This window comes from Schistocerca gregaria, chromosome 1, assembly GCF_023897955.1.
Source record: "Schistocerca gregaria isolate iqSchGreg1 chromosome 1, iqSchGreg1.2, whole genome shotgun sequence".
Lineage (NCBI taxonomy): Eukaryota > Metazoa > Arthropoda > Insecta > Orthoptera > Acrididae > Schistocerca > Schistocerca gregaria.
In genome coordinates this window covers 785677485-785693497 of record NC_064920.1, presented here as the reverse complement: position 1 = coordinate 785693497, position 16013 = coordinate 785677485, and the positions used below count along the sequence as shown (strand labels likewise).

Genomic DNA, 16013 nt, shown 5'->3' with positions numbered 1-16013 from the left:
GGGTAAAATAGGACATGAAAGTTTTTATGGAAATATTTCAATATACAAGGGTTTTTAAGGCTAAAGCTATGAAAATTTGTATTCGGCTTCTATTTTAGAAATAGAAAACATACATTTCACTGTTTTTGGAAATTCAATTCCTAAGTGGGTGAAAGAGGTAGTTAAGTGTTTTGCGAATTTCTTTCATTGTGTCAGCATTTTTAAACTTAAATCTTCGGGAACTGATCTTTGGGAATGAAAAAATACATGTTCCACTGTTTTTGGAAATTCTTGTTCCCACCGGGGTGAAATAGGGCCATACTGATTCACTGACTCTTCAACACCCAAGCCAAACCACTAAGGATAGAAACTAAAAACTTGTAGAGGGTGTAGCACCGTTTAAGAAGGGACTGTTAGAAATTCGACTCCTAAGGAGATGAAAATCAGATTTTTTAAAGTATTTCGTTATGCAAGGAAATCTGAAGTAAAATCCTTAAAGAATGAGATTTTCACTCTGCAGCGGAGTGTGCGCTGATTTGAAACTTCCTGCCAGATTAAAACTGTGTGCCGGACAGCAACTCGAACTCGGGATCTTTGCCTTTCGCAGGCAAGTGCTCTACCAACTGAGCTACCCAAGCACGACTCACGCCGCGTCCACACAGTAAAGTTTGGAAGGTAGGAGACGAGGTACCGGCGGAAGTAAAACACATACACTGCGGAAAAGAATATCTGGTAACGGTAGAACTGATGTTTTATCAATATGCAAGCATTCAACCAACCGATTGCAATTTCAGTCACTGACGGAATTTGGTCACGTGGCAATAGCGACTTGTTATATAATTAGAGACGTAAAAGCCACCTTGCCGCACCCGTAGTGAAAATCGTAAATAGGTAACTTGTTTTCCCATTTTTTGCCATGCAAACCCAATCAGCAAGAATAAGTATATTTAGGTAACATTCTTCTCTCTTCCTGTTAACTGACATGAGTGTGGATTCTTGTTGAAACTTTGTATTTATTACGTAACTCTTTTCCCATGTCTTACTGTCTTTTATTTACACTAGAAAATATGCTTGGAACCCGAAACACAGATCGTGTGAAACATAAAATTAAAAAAATATTCAAACGTGTATTGTCATGCAATTTTTTTTTTTCGTTGCTTCTGACCAGCCTCCTTCTCGTATGGTTAGTTAGGTTGTCCACGTCAGCGGACTTGTGGTCTGTTTTAACAACATTAACATTTTATTAGATACGATAAAAAATATAGTGCAACAGTTGAATATTGCAAAACATCAACCCGACTGTAGAGTAAGCGACAGGTTATCGGATATATAAGGTCTTCATCCACTGTCTGTCTTCTAGGTGCCTATATTACTTGAATTGTCCTTTATGTAAGCCACTTTTTTAAGGGTACGAAAATAGATCGGTGCTTACCATACCCTGTACCGGTCTGTTACCTATTTATTAATACCATAACCCAGTGTCATCAGTTTTCAATGATTGTGTTATGGGTCGGAAGAAAATCTGTTCACCACAATTACGAGTTAGCCCTCTGTCACTCTCATTCTCTTATATTGTAGCACGTGGTCGTCAAAAGGGATCACGTGGTACTAGGAACACAGTAAGGTCTAACTGTTAGTGTTTCAACGACCAGTAGATCCAGTTTCGCAAATTTAGAGAGTACGACTGTTGGTTGCATCTTTACCACCACCCTTCTCTCTCCGTGGTCAGAGCGGCCGGTGCTCCAGTAGAGTCCATTGCCGTACCTGTGGTCGTCGCGGTGTTGCAGTAGTCCGTGAGGAACTTCTCAAGAGTGAAGAGCGACAGGTGTAGGTTGCTCATGATCTGCACAGGGTCGCCGTCTTTCCACAGGAGCACCACGTCATCAGTCTTCCAACCATCTGCAACATAATGACTCGTGAAAAAACTTCTGAGAAACTTGACTCGCTAGGAACTGGCGAAGACATTCCACAATGACCTTAGTATACTGCCTTGAGAATTCTTTTCTTAAGTTCAACTCTTTCTGTGCCACTGAAAAGGTCACTCGTAGGGTTATTAAACAGTGTCAGAAATAGATAGCCTATTGGCTTGCCTGACAATCAGATTCATTCATCTCCTTCTGCCTCTCCAGGTTTAGGCCTAGAGCTTATCCACGTCCCAACATCTCATCCTTGGTATTGTCTGCCCCCGGTAGCTGAATGGCCAGCGTGGCCCGTGTTCAATTCCCGGCTGGGTCGGGCATTTTTCTACGCCTAGGGACTGTGTGTTGTGCTGTCCTCATCCTATCATCCTCATCGACTGCAGGTCGCCGAAGTCGCGTCGAATTGAAAGATCGGCACCCGGCGAACGGCCTGCCCGACACAGAGAGAGAGGGGGGAGGGGGGGGGGCGCTAGTCGTACGATTAAATAAATAACTCCTTGGTATTTCCAAACTTCTCTTCCCCCATGGTTTATAACCCATTGCTAGTTTAGGAAGTCTTTGTGCTGACGTACGAAATAGATATTATCTCCATTTTTCTTTGTATTGGATTGCCTTTTGGGTTACTCGTTGTATTCTCAATTCTTCGCTCTGTACTTCATTTCTAATTTTGTCTTCCCCATTGCAGCCTTTCACAGATCTTATAAATTTGGTTTTCAATGCTGCTAGTTGCCGTAAGTCTTTATTTCTCAAATTCAAACTTCCTGCCCCATATAATAAAGTATGAATGGCCATGACTTTACAAAATTTCAGTTCTGTCTTTTGCATTGTTTTGCCCTAATTGTCCTTCTAATTGTTCCACATATACGCTGATAAGAATTACTTTTTTCTGTATATACATATCTTGATCGTATGATATTTCACACCCTAAGTACTTAAAATGGGCTACCTGTTCTATCGGTTTATTATTGAGGACTATTTTTCTTCTTACTGGATGAATCTCTAAAAAGGCCACGTTTTTAGTTTTATTTATAGGTACTGACCAATTGTAACTCTCTATCGGTACAATATAATTTAGGGTATTGATTGTATACAAGTATTTTATTTCGTAATTTGGTTAATACATTTACTGAAATGCACAATGAAGCTGGTGGAAATCAAATAGTCACTAAATTCAGGTGGAAGGAGGCAAAATAATTTCTATACAACATAAAACCAATAATAAAAGGTAAAGTAACTAACATTAATTAATATTATTTGATCTGGCGCAATCTGCCACCCATTTTGAACAGAACGAAATATTTCCTTGCTTGTGGAAATCGATCACAATTTACTGCAACCCTGTGATACTTTATAGTAATTACACTTCAAGGTGCATGTCTGTCATTTTTGTTAACACATATATGAATGAATGAATGAACGAACAAGTGTTGTTTTCTTTGTTTTGTTTTTTTATTGTTGCATGTGGACTGGTTGTGGTTGCATTCCAGACATTCCAGTACCTGTAACAGTCTTGTATAGCTGGCGTCAATGAATGTTGCATTGTGTAGCGTCCTGTTTGTACTGTTAATGACAGATGGCAGCAGATCTTTACGTCGCTATTCGAAGTACAAACAGCCGTGGACAGTGTCACATTAACTTCGATGGAACACTGCAGAAAGATATCGAATTTAACCGAGGGCTATGGCATAGAGCCTTGTGATCAGGAATCACCTCCTTCTCTTTCTGGGCAAACACTGATGATGAAAGTAGTTTCATTACATTGATTAGAAACGGCTGTCTCCACGTCGACAGCTATCACACTAGCGTGAGGACGCTTTCTCAGTTGTGGAGACAAATTTAACCGTAACAGTAATTTACAAATCCATATATCTGTACTGAAGTTAAAAGCAATCATCTTTGGCTTAAATTGGTATAAAAGATAAAGACCAAAGAAAGGCCCCTGAATAACTTTGCTATTGTCGGAGAACTTTCTTGTGCGATAAACTGTTTAAATCGTTAAATAAATAAGTGACTATCAACGCTCGAGGAGAGCCAAGTGATGTCAGAGCGACACCATTTTTACGTGACTGTTCACATTCCCGAAGACGTACAGGGTGATTTAAAAAGAATACCACAACATTAAAAATGTGTATTTAATGAAAGAAACATAATATAACCTTCTGTTATACATCATTACAAAGAGTATTTAAAAAGGTTTTTTTTTCACTCAAGTTCAGAGATGTTCAATATGGCCCCCTACAGACACTCGAGCAATATCAACCCGATACTCCAACTCGTTCCACACTTTCTGTAGCATATCAGGCGTAACAGTTTGGATAGCTGCTGTTATTTCTCGTTTCAAATCATCAATGGTGGCTGGGAGAGGTGGCCGAAACACCATATCCTTAACATACCCCCATAAAAAAAAGTCGCAAGGGGTAAGAGCAGGGCTTCTTGGCGGCCAGTGATGAAGTGCTCTGTCACGGGCTGCCTGGCGGCCGATCCATCGCCTCGGGTAGTTGACGTTCAGGTAGTTACGGACAGATAAGTGCCAATGTCGTGGCGCTCCATCCTGCTGAAATATGAATTATTGTGCTTCTTGTTCGAGCTGAGGGAACAGCCAATTCTCTAACATCTCCAGATACTGGATGTGTGCTACATTTTCATCACTCGTTCTCGGCCGTCCAGAACTTTTCCCTTTGCACAAACACCCATTCTCTGTAAACCGTTTATACCAACGTTTAATACACCACCTATCAGGAGGTTTAACACCATACTTCGTTCGAAATGCACGCTGAACAACTGTCGCCGATTCACTTCTGCCGTACTCAATAACGCAAAAAGCTTTCTATTGAGCGGTCGCCATCTTAGCATCAACTGACGCTGAGGCCTAATCAACAGCGCCTCAAGCGAACAAATGTACAACTAAATGAAACTTTATAGCTCCCTTAATTTGCCGACAGGTAGTGCTTAGCTCTGCCTTTTGTCGTTGCAGAGTTTTAAATTCCTAAAGTTGTGGTATTCTTTTTGAATCACCCTGTATTTCTCCCGGAGAATTAGTGTGCTGTGAAAATTGACCACACGAATAATTCAGAAAAAATACTGTTTCGGTAATATGAACACACACGTCTGATTTGTGTTGAGGTACAATTTAGCTCGTCACATGAGTAGGAGCGAAAAAATGGAGAACGTCACAAAGAATCAAATTGAAATATGAATTATGTCCACTTTGTCTTCTGTTATAAGACCGACTGCAGTTACACAGGCGGTATGCGACGTGCTATTTGCGAAATTAGTGAACGATATTCATCGCGCAACTGAAAAGAGCGAAAAATATAAACGGACGATATAGCTCACACTTATAGGATTGCTTGCAAAAATAAAAATAAATAAAAATCAAGAGAGAGTATCCGGGTGGATATCGTCACAATAGCCCATTCAGAACATGCTGCAAGGAAAAGGAAATTGTAGGCAAAGTATCTTTACTTATGACCATGTTGCTTAATTTCTGGGTTGTTGTACGAAAAGGTATTTCATGGAGTATCAAAGCAGCTTGCGAATGCACATGTTCTATTTCGCGTAGGAAAGACCCCGCACCTGAGCATACAGTATATTTTTAGAAACTAAATATCGATTACATGCTCTGATGATAGTAACTGAACATGTTAGTGGTGATAGGCGAGGTGGAGAGCTATTGAATCACCTGGTGAATACTAACTCATGAGGCGGCCCGCACAGCGTAAATGAATGAGCGAATAGAATACCAGCAGGAGGAACTGACTGCTTTGTTGCGACTCATCTGGTGATAAGTCATTAGAGTGGAGCCGAGAAGAACCGGGAAAAGGCGACCGAGCCACTGAAGGACCGTCCCCACTCTTCCCGGTAAATGATAGTGAACGTTTACAGACGTACAGTACAGCTGAACCGGATAGTATGTACTACAAAATAGCTATGCACGCGATCACTTCTGTACAGTCGACCGAAGTAAGACTGAACTTAGATTACTTGCAGATGAGCAAGAGTGCATATCACAGCGTTTGTGTGAGCCAGCACACACGTTTTAGATACAGAGCTCTCACTTCGTCAAACGTGTTGTCGAAGCACGAAAGTCGCTTGTGTTGTTGTTTACGTTGTACTAATTTCTAGTGCACTTCGTTGTGTACTTTTTTCACATAATATTTTCGTTATCAACATCATTCAGGTTAGGTCATTGTCTGGAAGGTGAAGAGTAGCTAGTGCGGAGATTGAGGAAAGCCAGACTCTGTTTATACAAAACTGATGGCTAAGCTAAAATATTTCAAATCCCACACTGAGGAGTTTACACAATTTTCAAAGAACTTGTTGCAAGACGAAACAAATGTAGCTAGCATTACAGAAATCCGGACTTCTGCAGATGGTGTTCTCCTACCTTTTTTGTTGTACTCCCATATGATGTTCTGAAGGGCCCCAAGATACTGTTAGAAGATGGAGAACCCAGACAGAAAATAAACATAACATGAAGATAAGTTGTTAATGATTTTTCTTAAACTTTTTCAAAAAGTGAACATCTTGAAGACGTATTGAAAATAATTTCTTGTACATGAAGTTATTTACAAAATAACGAATAGTAGTGTGGTATCGATAGTTAAGATGCCACGGCTTAGGTTGGCACTACGACAGACACCGACGACAGCGCCCTCTAGCCTATCGGTCCTGACGAAGTGTTCGATTCTTCTGAATTGTCCTGCATGTTTATTGATTCGCAAGATAAGGAATTAGCTGATGGTTTTCCAGTGGATTTTCGTCCCATTGCTTCCTCGACAGCTGCCGACGCTTCTCTGCAGATTCTTTTGCAGTATATTCGTACTGAATAGCCTCAATTTGCTTCGCAGATTCACGATCCACTTGTTCGACGTTACCTTGCGCATCGTCACAACCTGTCTGTACACCACGGTGTCACCTTGTTACGAACTGACAATGATCAGTCTCGTGTGGTTGTACCTCGTTCGTTGCAGTCGGAAATCCTTCGTTTACTGCACGCTGGTCATTGGGGCATCGTGCGGACGAAGCAATTAGCGCGTCGTCACTGCACTTGGGTCGGCTTTGATAAACAAATTGAGAATTTGCTTGCTAATTGTCGCTCTTGCTCGGAGCATCAATCTGCTCCCCGCCAGCGCTTCTTTGCGTGGCCGACTCATACTGCGACTTGGCGGCGCCTTCATATTGATTTTGCATGTCCATTCTGGGACACACGCTGTTTGCTAGTTATTGATGCGTACAGCAATTTCCCTTTTGTTGTCCCTATATCTTCTACGTCTGGTAGTAGTACTCGGGCTTTGACGTCTATTTTTTGCATTGAGGGCCATCCTGAAGTTATTGTCTCCGACAGCAGCCCCCAATACGTGTCCTCAGTTTCAAGCGTTCTGTGCTGCTAATGGCATTCGCCATCTGACCTCTGCCCCATTCCATCACCAGTCGAACGGCGAGGCTGAACACTTTGTGCCTACGTTTAAGTCGCAGATGAGCAACTTGCGCACCACACACTCTCGCGAGCGCCAGCTCTGGACTTTCCTTGGTTCCTATCACTCCCAGCCACGCGGCACCCGTTCCCCAGCGAAATTACTACACGGCCGCGTCCATTGGTCGCTCCTGCAGCTATTCCACCCGCCACCGCGCACTCCCGTTGCTTCGCCTTGTTCGTGCTTGGCGCCGCATGATTTGGTGTTGTCTCGCATTTTCTCTGGCAGGCAGCGCTGGGAGCAGGGGCGCATTCTTCACCCGCTTGGTCCCGCCTTATTTCTCATTTCTGACCCCTCCGGCACTGTCAAGCGACACCGGAACCAGATTCGTTTGTGCCGCCCTCGGTTTTCTGCCGCTGGTTGTTTCCCGACAGAATTGGAGGCTTCGCCTTGGGCGCGCCTGCCGCCATCGCCGCTGCCGGTCCGGTCACCTGCATTGGCCGAGCACCTCTTGCCGCCGCCGCCGCCGCGTTCCTCCGCGGTGCCGGAACCGATGGACGCTGAGGCTATCATCACGCCGCCGCCGCCCCTAGAGGTCGTAGCTCCGCTTCCTCATCCGAGCATACCCAGTAGCGGTGCGCGGCTTGGGCACGTTTCCCACGGGGCGTTTTCCTCACCGCCTCGCGAGCAATTCGGGGTCGCAGGTGGACAGCGCGTCCCGGCAGTTCTGCTGTCTTCCCCTCAGCTGCGCCGCCCTTGGCTCCCTCCACCCGCCGTCGGAAACCATATTCAACAACGGTCCCTCATTTCAGGGGGAGGGATGTATTATCGATAGCTACGATGCCACGGCTTAGGTTGGCACTAGGACACCGACGACAGCGCCCTCTAGCCGGCGCTGGAGAGCTCTACGAACATCGCTACAGATTCTCCCCATTTCATCGAGAGCAGACGGCCGGGACACTTCACACCTCATTCCAAGTTATGTATTCATTTTGCTGTAGTAAAGGTGATTTAAATTCATACTGCAGTACCGACCTCTATTACCTTTTCCTGCTCCTACCTAAGCGCCGCCTTCTAGGTGGGATACAAAATGTAGAATGCCAGAAAAACACACTAGAGTGCAAAACGCGAACGGGTGAAAGTAACTTTAGCATAATCAAACACTGCCAAGTTACATAACTTGATGAAACTTGAAGCATACATAGAAAAAACTGCTGCAGTATAATAGAGAATGTAAGTGAAGAAATAAGCTGTGAGAAGAAAGGGTATGACACTTTTATTCAAAGACAATAATTCCGCTGAAGCCCACTGTGATTAATGATGATCCCCTGGACATTACAGAAAACGGGACGTGGTTCTCGATAGGGTGAGTGGTCACCAGTGGTCGCAATACATGTTGCGCACCGTGCTCTCTCTTCGGCCTCGAAGTTGGGAGTTCTTGTGGTAGGGCGTTTCATTCCTCCAACAGCGCGGTTGACAACTGCAGGCTAATCGTTGGTGCCCGTGGACTTGCTGCAATGGCTCCCCAATGCATCCCACTCATTCTCTATTATAATGCAGCAGTCCATTCACCGCATATCCTCTCTTCCCAAGAGGTCCTCCACCTGGACTGCTCGATGCAATCGCGAATTATCGTCCATAAAAATGAAATCAGACCAGAATTGATGCACATGGGAAGGGAGCACAGACTCATCATAATGTTAATGGTAAGTGTACCGTGTTTAAAGATTTGGAGATACGTATGCCCATGCAACATTATGCAGCACCTAGTCGGACAAAACGGTCTTATTCGAGAATGCGTGATGTGCTTTGATATGACGAGAGTTGGGAACAGGTAATGGAAGCAGGGACATAGTGTAACATGATGGTTCTTGTGATGCAGTTGGTACATTGGCATAATGTTGAATGGCCACACGTATCTTAGAATGTACTTGTAGCTATATTCCACTTCTTTCTTTATAATCTATATTGTTTGATTAAAATAGTTATGTGTTCCTGTTACCCTCCAAAGCACACAGTTTACCGACATTTTTGATTCATCATTTCCCTCTTCCAACATAAATTTCACGGCATTACGTATAATCATTTGTGTCTGATTACGCAGAACTTTCCTTGGATCTATGGTTCACGAAGACTGCAGAGCCGTGCTATGTAGTAAAGAGACAGCACTGAGATCACTCAGCGCTTAGGTTGGGAAGTATCAGCCAGCTGAGGTGGCCGCTCCTTCGGAATAAAGGGATGGGCTCGCCCAGCGCTCAGGACGAGAATACGACTCTTCACTGGGATCAAGTTATTTTGTGCGAGTTCTAAATGTCTGAATTTTCGTAGATAATTTTCTTCAGGCTAAACCATATTTACTTACAGGACTTAATGTCCAGCAGCATCGTTGTCATGTTATTATATACGAGGGTTGGAACTTTAATATTGGCAACTATTTGTTTACAGCTCGTACAAAATAGATACGTGTTTCAAAGTTTTAACTGACCTTCATAGTAGTCACCAGAATTGAGTATAACCCGATGTAGAAGTCCTAGGATAATCTTAGCAGTGCCAGTTGTGTTGACAGTTCGAGCGGCGCGGTGTATTGCCTGGCGAATTTGTAGTAGTTCTGAAGCGAATGCCGTGAACTGTTTCCTTCACTTTAGAAATAGTTGAACTCACGAGGGCTTAATTCAGTGGAGTGCAGTAGGTTGTATAGCACTTAGCAGCCCCATCAGTCAAACAAATCAGTAAAAGCTTTCATTGTACGTGCTTGAGATTGTCCTGCAAATGGTCAGGTCCTGCAGAAAGTGTCATCACTTCTGTCTCTAAGCTGGCTGTAGGTTGTTTTCAAAAAATGAACAGCATAGAGACAGAAAAAATGGTTCAAATGGCTCTGAGCGCTATGCGACTTAACTTCTGAGGTCATCAGTCGCCTAGAACTTAGAACTAATTGAACCTAACTAACCTAAGGACATCACACACATCCATGCCATAGGCAGGATTCGAACCTGCGACCGTAGCGGTTGCCTGGCTCCAGACTGTAGCGCCCAGAACCGCACAGCCACTCCGGCTGGCCTAGAGACAGAAGTGATGACACTTTCTGCAGGACATGACCATCATTTTGCATGTCTATGCTCAAGCACCTACAGTGTAAGGTGTTACTGATTTGACTAATGGGACTGCTAAGTGTTGTACCACCTACTGCACTCGCCTGACTTAAGCCCTCCTGAGCTCAACTCTATTTCTTAAGCGAAAGAAACACTTCACGGCATTCGCTTCAGAAATGCTGCAAATTCGTCGGGCAATAGAACGCGCCACTCGAACTGTCAACACAGGTGGCACTACTAAGATTATCCTACGACTTCGACATCGCTGGCAACTGGTTATACTTAATTCTGGAGACTACTCTGAAGTTCAGTAAAACTTTGAAACACGTATCTATTTTGTAAGAGCTGTAAACAAATAGTTGCCAGTATTAAAGTTCCAACTCTCGTGTAGCTGTACTCATGCATGCAAAGAATAATTGTAAGATCCATTATTCTAAATGACATAACGTATCTGGCAATGTTGAGACCTGTGGGATAAGAGACATCAACTGGCCCAGAGATGGACCTCGGCATGGTCCAGCATGAGACTGCCCGAATCAATTATCTACAAGCAGACAGCCTTTGCTCTTGTGTACCCAGCGAACACTACTCGCCACTTCGTCACAGTCACTATGTTTATCACCAGTTTAGAATCTGTCAGGATCATCCTGAGATCGTGGACCTCAGTTCAATTACAAGCTGTTTGTCACTGTAAATTCCACTGAAGCCACTAATGGCCTTTGTTCCATGTTCTAATTTCTACCCTCTGTGTTTGTTTTGCTTTTTAATTTTAACACTGGACCAAAAATTGTTATTCATTAGTATTCATTTAACTGCAGTCCTAGAAAGCAGCTGAATTGGCTTAGACTTTTGTGAAAACTGAGTAAAACTGTTTATTACTAAACTGTGTTGATCAGTTTTTAAGAGCATGCTGCAACATACCATTCTGTATTTTGATAGGCAGCATCTTTAAAGAAACCATAGTCTGCGTAGATTTCTTAACAAGAAATGTCACTTGTCATGTTATGGCTCCTAATGTCAGCAGTGATAGATGTCGTTCTGAGGTAGAGGAAAAAAGCATGCTATTCGGACTATGAAGCATTGGCCAGGCAATAAGTGGAACTTTTCCTCGGACAATTCCACCCCATTTATCTTCAGTTATTGTTTGTCTAGTTGTCTGGTGGACGAGATGGGGGCACACACTGTGTTTTCATCTCTAGGACATGGCAGTATCCAGTGTTGGTGGTTGAAGGGGTCTATCAAACTGACTGTTCGATAGGACATTGGACTTGTAGAAGAAACTGTTACTTAAGATTGTCCAGCAATGGTTTTAGGGGAAAAATTCTTAGAGAGTCTCTGTTTTATTTAATGGGAGAAAAGAGGTCGGAGGCAACAGAATGGTGATTACCAACAAATAATTCGACTGATGAATTAAAAATACAAGCTGGGCAATCAGATGCAAGGAGACGACATGGAGAGAAAATTTTTGCAAGGCAACGAGAGATCTTCCTGATGCGTGTCATTTCAGTGTCAGCATTTCAATATCTACTGGGGGACAGGTCTGTACTTTATTTCTGAGTGAGACGACTATCATCTGGACTCATTGCTGATAGACGCCTGCCCTTCAAAGACATCATGTTTACGCCAGTGACCGTTAAACTTTCTTATTTAAACTATTGCAATTTCGGCCTTAGGCCATTATCAAGTGCAGATGTTTTGGCCTTAGGCCATGTCAGATTTATGCACGCTGGCACATTTATATGTCGTCGTCATTTGTAGTTATGAAAAGTTAATTACCTGCCCTTCAGTTCGGCTGCCACGTGCAGCACCTGCAAATTCTGTCAATCCATGTGTGCTGTGCCACAAGTCACCCAACATCTCAGCCGTCATTTACTATCTGGTAGTGACATTCAAAAATGTGTTGGTTGTCCCAGTGTTACCAAAATCCTAGAATACTGGCACTGAGATTTTAACTAAAACAATGAGCATATCTTTCCCATTCGAACTGTAATGTGAAGTAAAATGTTAATTTTGCTACAAAAATTTCTGCAAAGGCTAACTGTAGTCAACCAGTGTAGTTGTGGTTTCAGAGATATTTAGTCGACATAAAAGGTTTGTAATGCACTGGATTTATATTCATGTGCATGGGGCACCTAATCTTTTCATTTGTTGTCCGTTGCTTATGTTACCCTTAATTGCAAATATTTTATATTATGAAATGTAAGTAACGATAATTAATGACCGATGTGAGATTCAATGAAATTTGTCATCACATAAATTAACTTGTGCTTTGGGGCCTAGTTAACGGCTAAACTATGTAAAATTGTGCTTTACATGAGACTTTGACAACTAAAGCTGCCACTAAAATGTTTGTTAGTCACGCTACTGAAGCAACGACTTAGCTCTGGACTTAAACCGCTAGCTAAAAACGATAAAACATTACCAATCTTTAAAAATCTTGTTCAGCTTTCTGATTTTTATGACACGTAAATCGTACTATTGGGCTCCATCATAATAATGGGCCTGTTCCTGATGCTTGCTACTTATTTTAACAGCAGTACTCCCCTAAATGCATGTGGTTTCACAAGCACTAAATTTTTCGCAGTAATCTTAAAAGTATTTCAATGTGCTGTAGATGTTACAATATGTGGAAAGCGAGATGAAGCGTGGAATCAACGTTAATGGACAAATAGACTTTTGAAGAAAGGCATTGTGATTGTTTAATGTTCCCTCAACCATTATAAGAAATATGAAATAACATAAAAGCTCCAAAAAAGTGGTCTACAAAAATAAAATCCTACAACATGTAATATACGCCACACTTACAGGATCCCATCATTAGGGAGCACACTTGGACGTCATGTGGGTACCTCCTCAGATCCATTGGGCAGGACAGCGTCATCGAGATTCTGCAAGAAATATGGCATGCAATCAGTTTCGTGTAAAATATATATGATAAAATGGTGCTGACTAAAATGATGGCAGTTATGACACTATTGTGTGAAAATGGTTTGTTTCGAAAACTGAAAAGGAAGACTGACACAGCATTATTGATTTGTCTTAACTTTTAATGTTGGAAATTCTTAGAGAATTACGTGAAAGTGATACAGTTATTATTGTACATAAAATTCTGTACTGGTGCCCTTGTGCATGTACAACATTTAAATACATTAGGACCCTTCCCCCACTTAAAAATCTGCAGTTAATATGTTGCACCATAAATCTCAATGGTAACTGTCTTCAAGCTCCTGTAAAGAGAAGCATAGTGATGATGACATCTACAACATCTCCTCTGCGTGGTAGAGGCCTGTTGAATAGCATAAATACAATATAATTATACTATCGAATATTTGAAGGCAGATTTCAAGGCATATAGCAGTCTACAATGTCTATACTTCTAAGTACTTGGTTGACTGAAGTTATTGTTGCAGGTTCACGTGTTGATTTCGGAGGTTTGGAGGCATTTTGAACAGGATTATTTCAGAAGAGCCGATGCGGAACAAGATCGGGTGACAAGCTGCCTAACATTAATACAAGAGGCAGTGCCGTAACTAAGGTTTTGAACACCCCCCCCCCCCCTCCTCCCTCCTGCATATAAATTTTTTGGGCCTTTGTTTCGTAACAAACCTTCAAAGAATAAATATGAAAAATTTGACTTTCACACACCATAATTAAGCTTGAAAGTGAAATAAACTGATCTATTGGTGCGCTCCTTGTAGAAAATCGCCTTCAGTTTTGTGAAGTGAGGCTACATGCTAAGGAACACACATTTTTCCAGCTCTCCAACGTGTGGCGCTGAAAAACACTTTTAGACAACGTCGTGCAAGTGAAGAGAACGATATTTTTCAGTTTCAGTGAACGCTTACAAAAGCTAAAGCACCCAACCTACACTACAGTATTGAGTTTCTACGAAACGTTTTGATTAGTTGCAATTTAGAAAATGATCTTTCTTTCATAGCAGAAATGACTATGAAAGTCATATACAATGGTACAGCTGAAGAGTTGTGCATACATCACATAGACCACCAGCGAGGAATGTTTTCAACACACAAACATTTTTCGATATCTGTAATTGACAATAAGTTTCCAATCTTTTCTAATTCTTTCGACATATTAGTTTTTATGCGAATAAGTTCATTTGAAAGATTTATAGTAAAATCTGAGGCGTATTTTTTAGCCATTTCTTCTCCTCTTTTCTCTCTCTAGCTTAAAATGCCTCCCCCCATGAACCATGGACCTTGCCGTTGGTGGGGAGGCTTGCGTGCCTCAGCGATACAGATAGCCGTACCGTAGGTTCAACCACAACGGTGGGGTATCTGTTGAGAGGCGAGACAAACGTGTGGTTCCTGAAGAGGGGCAGCAGCCTTTTCAGTAGTTGCAGGGGCAACAGTCTGGATGATTGACTGATCTGGCCTTGTAACAATAACCAAAACGGCCTTGCTGTGCTGGTACTGCGAACGGCTGAAAGCAAGGGGAAACTACGGCCGTAATTTTTCCCGAGGGCATGCAGCTTTACTGTATGATTAAACGATAATGGCGTCCTCTTGGGTAAAATATTCCGGAGGTAAAATACTCCCCCATTCGGATCTCCGGGCGGGGACTGCTCAAGATGACGTCGTTATCAGGATAAAGAAAACTGGCGTTCTACGGATCGGAGCGTGGAATGTCGGATACCTTAATCGGGCAGGTAGGTTAGAAAATTTAAAAAGGGAAATGGATAGGTTAAAGATAGATATAGTGGGAATTAGTGAAGTTCAGTGGCAGGAGGAACGAGACTTCTGGTCAGGTGACTACAGGGTTATAAACACAAAATCAAATAGGGGTAATCTAGGAGTAGGTTTAATAATGAATAGGAAAATAGGAATGTGGGTAAGCAACTACAAACAGCATAGTGACCGCATTATTGTGGCCCAGATGGATACGAAGCCCACACCTACTACAGTAGTACAAGTTTATATGCCAACTAGCTCTGTAGATGACGAAGAAATTGATGAAATGTATGATCAAATCAAAGAAATTATTCAGATAGTGAAGGGAGATGAAAATTTAATAGTCATGGGTGACTGGAATGCGGTAGTAGGAAAAGGGAGAGAAGGAAACATAGTAGGTGAATATGGACTGGGGAAAAGAAATGAAAGAGGATGCCGCCTGGTAGAATTTTGCACAGAGCACAACTTAATCATAGCTAACACTTGGTTCAAGAATCATAAAAGAAGGTTGTATACATGGAAGAAGCCTGGAGATACTGGCAGGTTTCAGATAGATTATATAATGGTAAGACAGAGATTTAGGAACCAGGTTTTAAATTGTAAGACATTTCCAGGGGCAGATATGGACTCTGACCACACTCTATTGGTTTTGACCTGTAGATTAAAACTGAAGAAATTGCAAAAAGGTGGGAATTTAAGGAGATGGGACATGGATAAACTAAAAGAACCAGAGGTTGTACAGAGCATAAGGGAACAATTGACAGGAATGGGAGAAAGAAACACAGTAGAAGAAGAATGGGTAGCTTTGAGTGATGAAGTAGTGAAGGCAGCAGAGGATCAAGTAGGTAAAAAGACGAGGGCTAGTAGCAATCCTTGGGTAACAGAAGAAATATTTAATTTAACTGATGAAAGGAGAAAATA

At 42.3% G+C, this 16013-nt stretch overlaps 1 protein-coding gene across 1 annotated transcript in view; it reads right to left on the bottom strand.

Moving 5' to 3' along the window:
• LOC126305296 (glutamate-gated chloride channel-like) overlaps positions 1-16013 on the bottom strand; it is a 199383-nt gene that overhangs the window by 64877 nt on the left and 118493 nt on the right. Inside the window, exons 7-8 of the mRNA XM_049992039.1 lie at positions 13210-13292; positions 1744-1878 (exon numbers count right to left, since the gene is read on the bottom strand). Of these exons, the coding sequence (XP_049847996.1) occupies positions 1744-1878; positions 13210-13292 (218 nt within the window). The remainder of the gene's footprint in view (positions 1-1743; positions 1879-13209; positions 13293-16013) is intronic.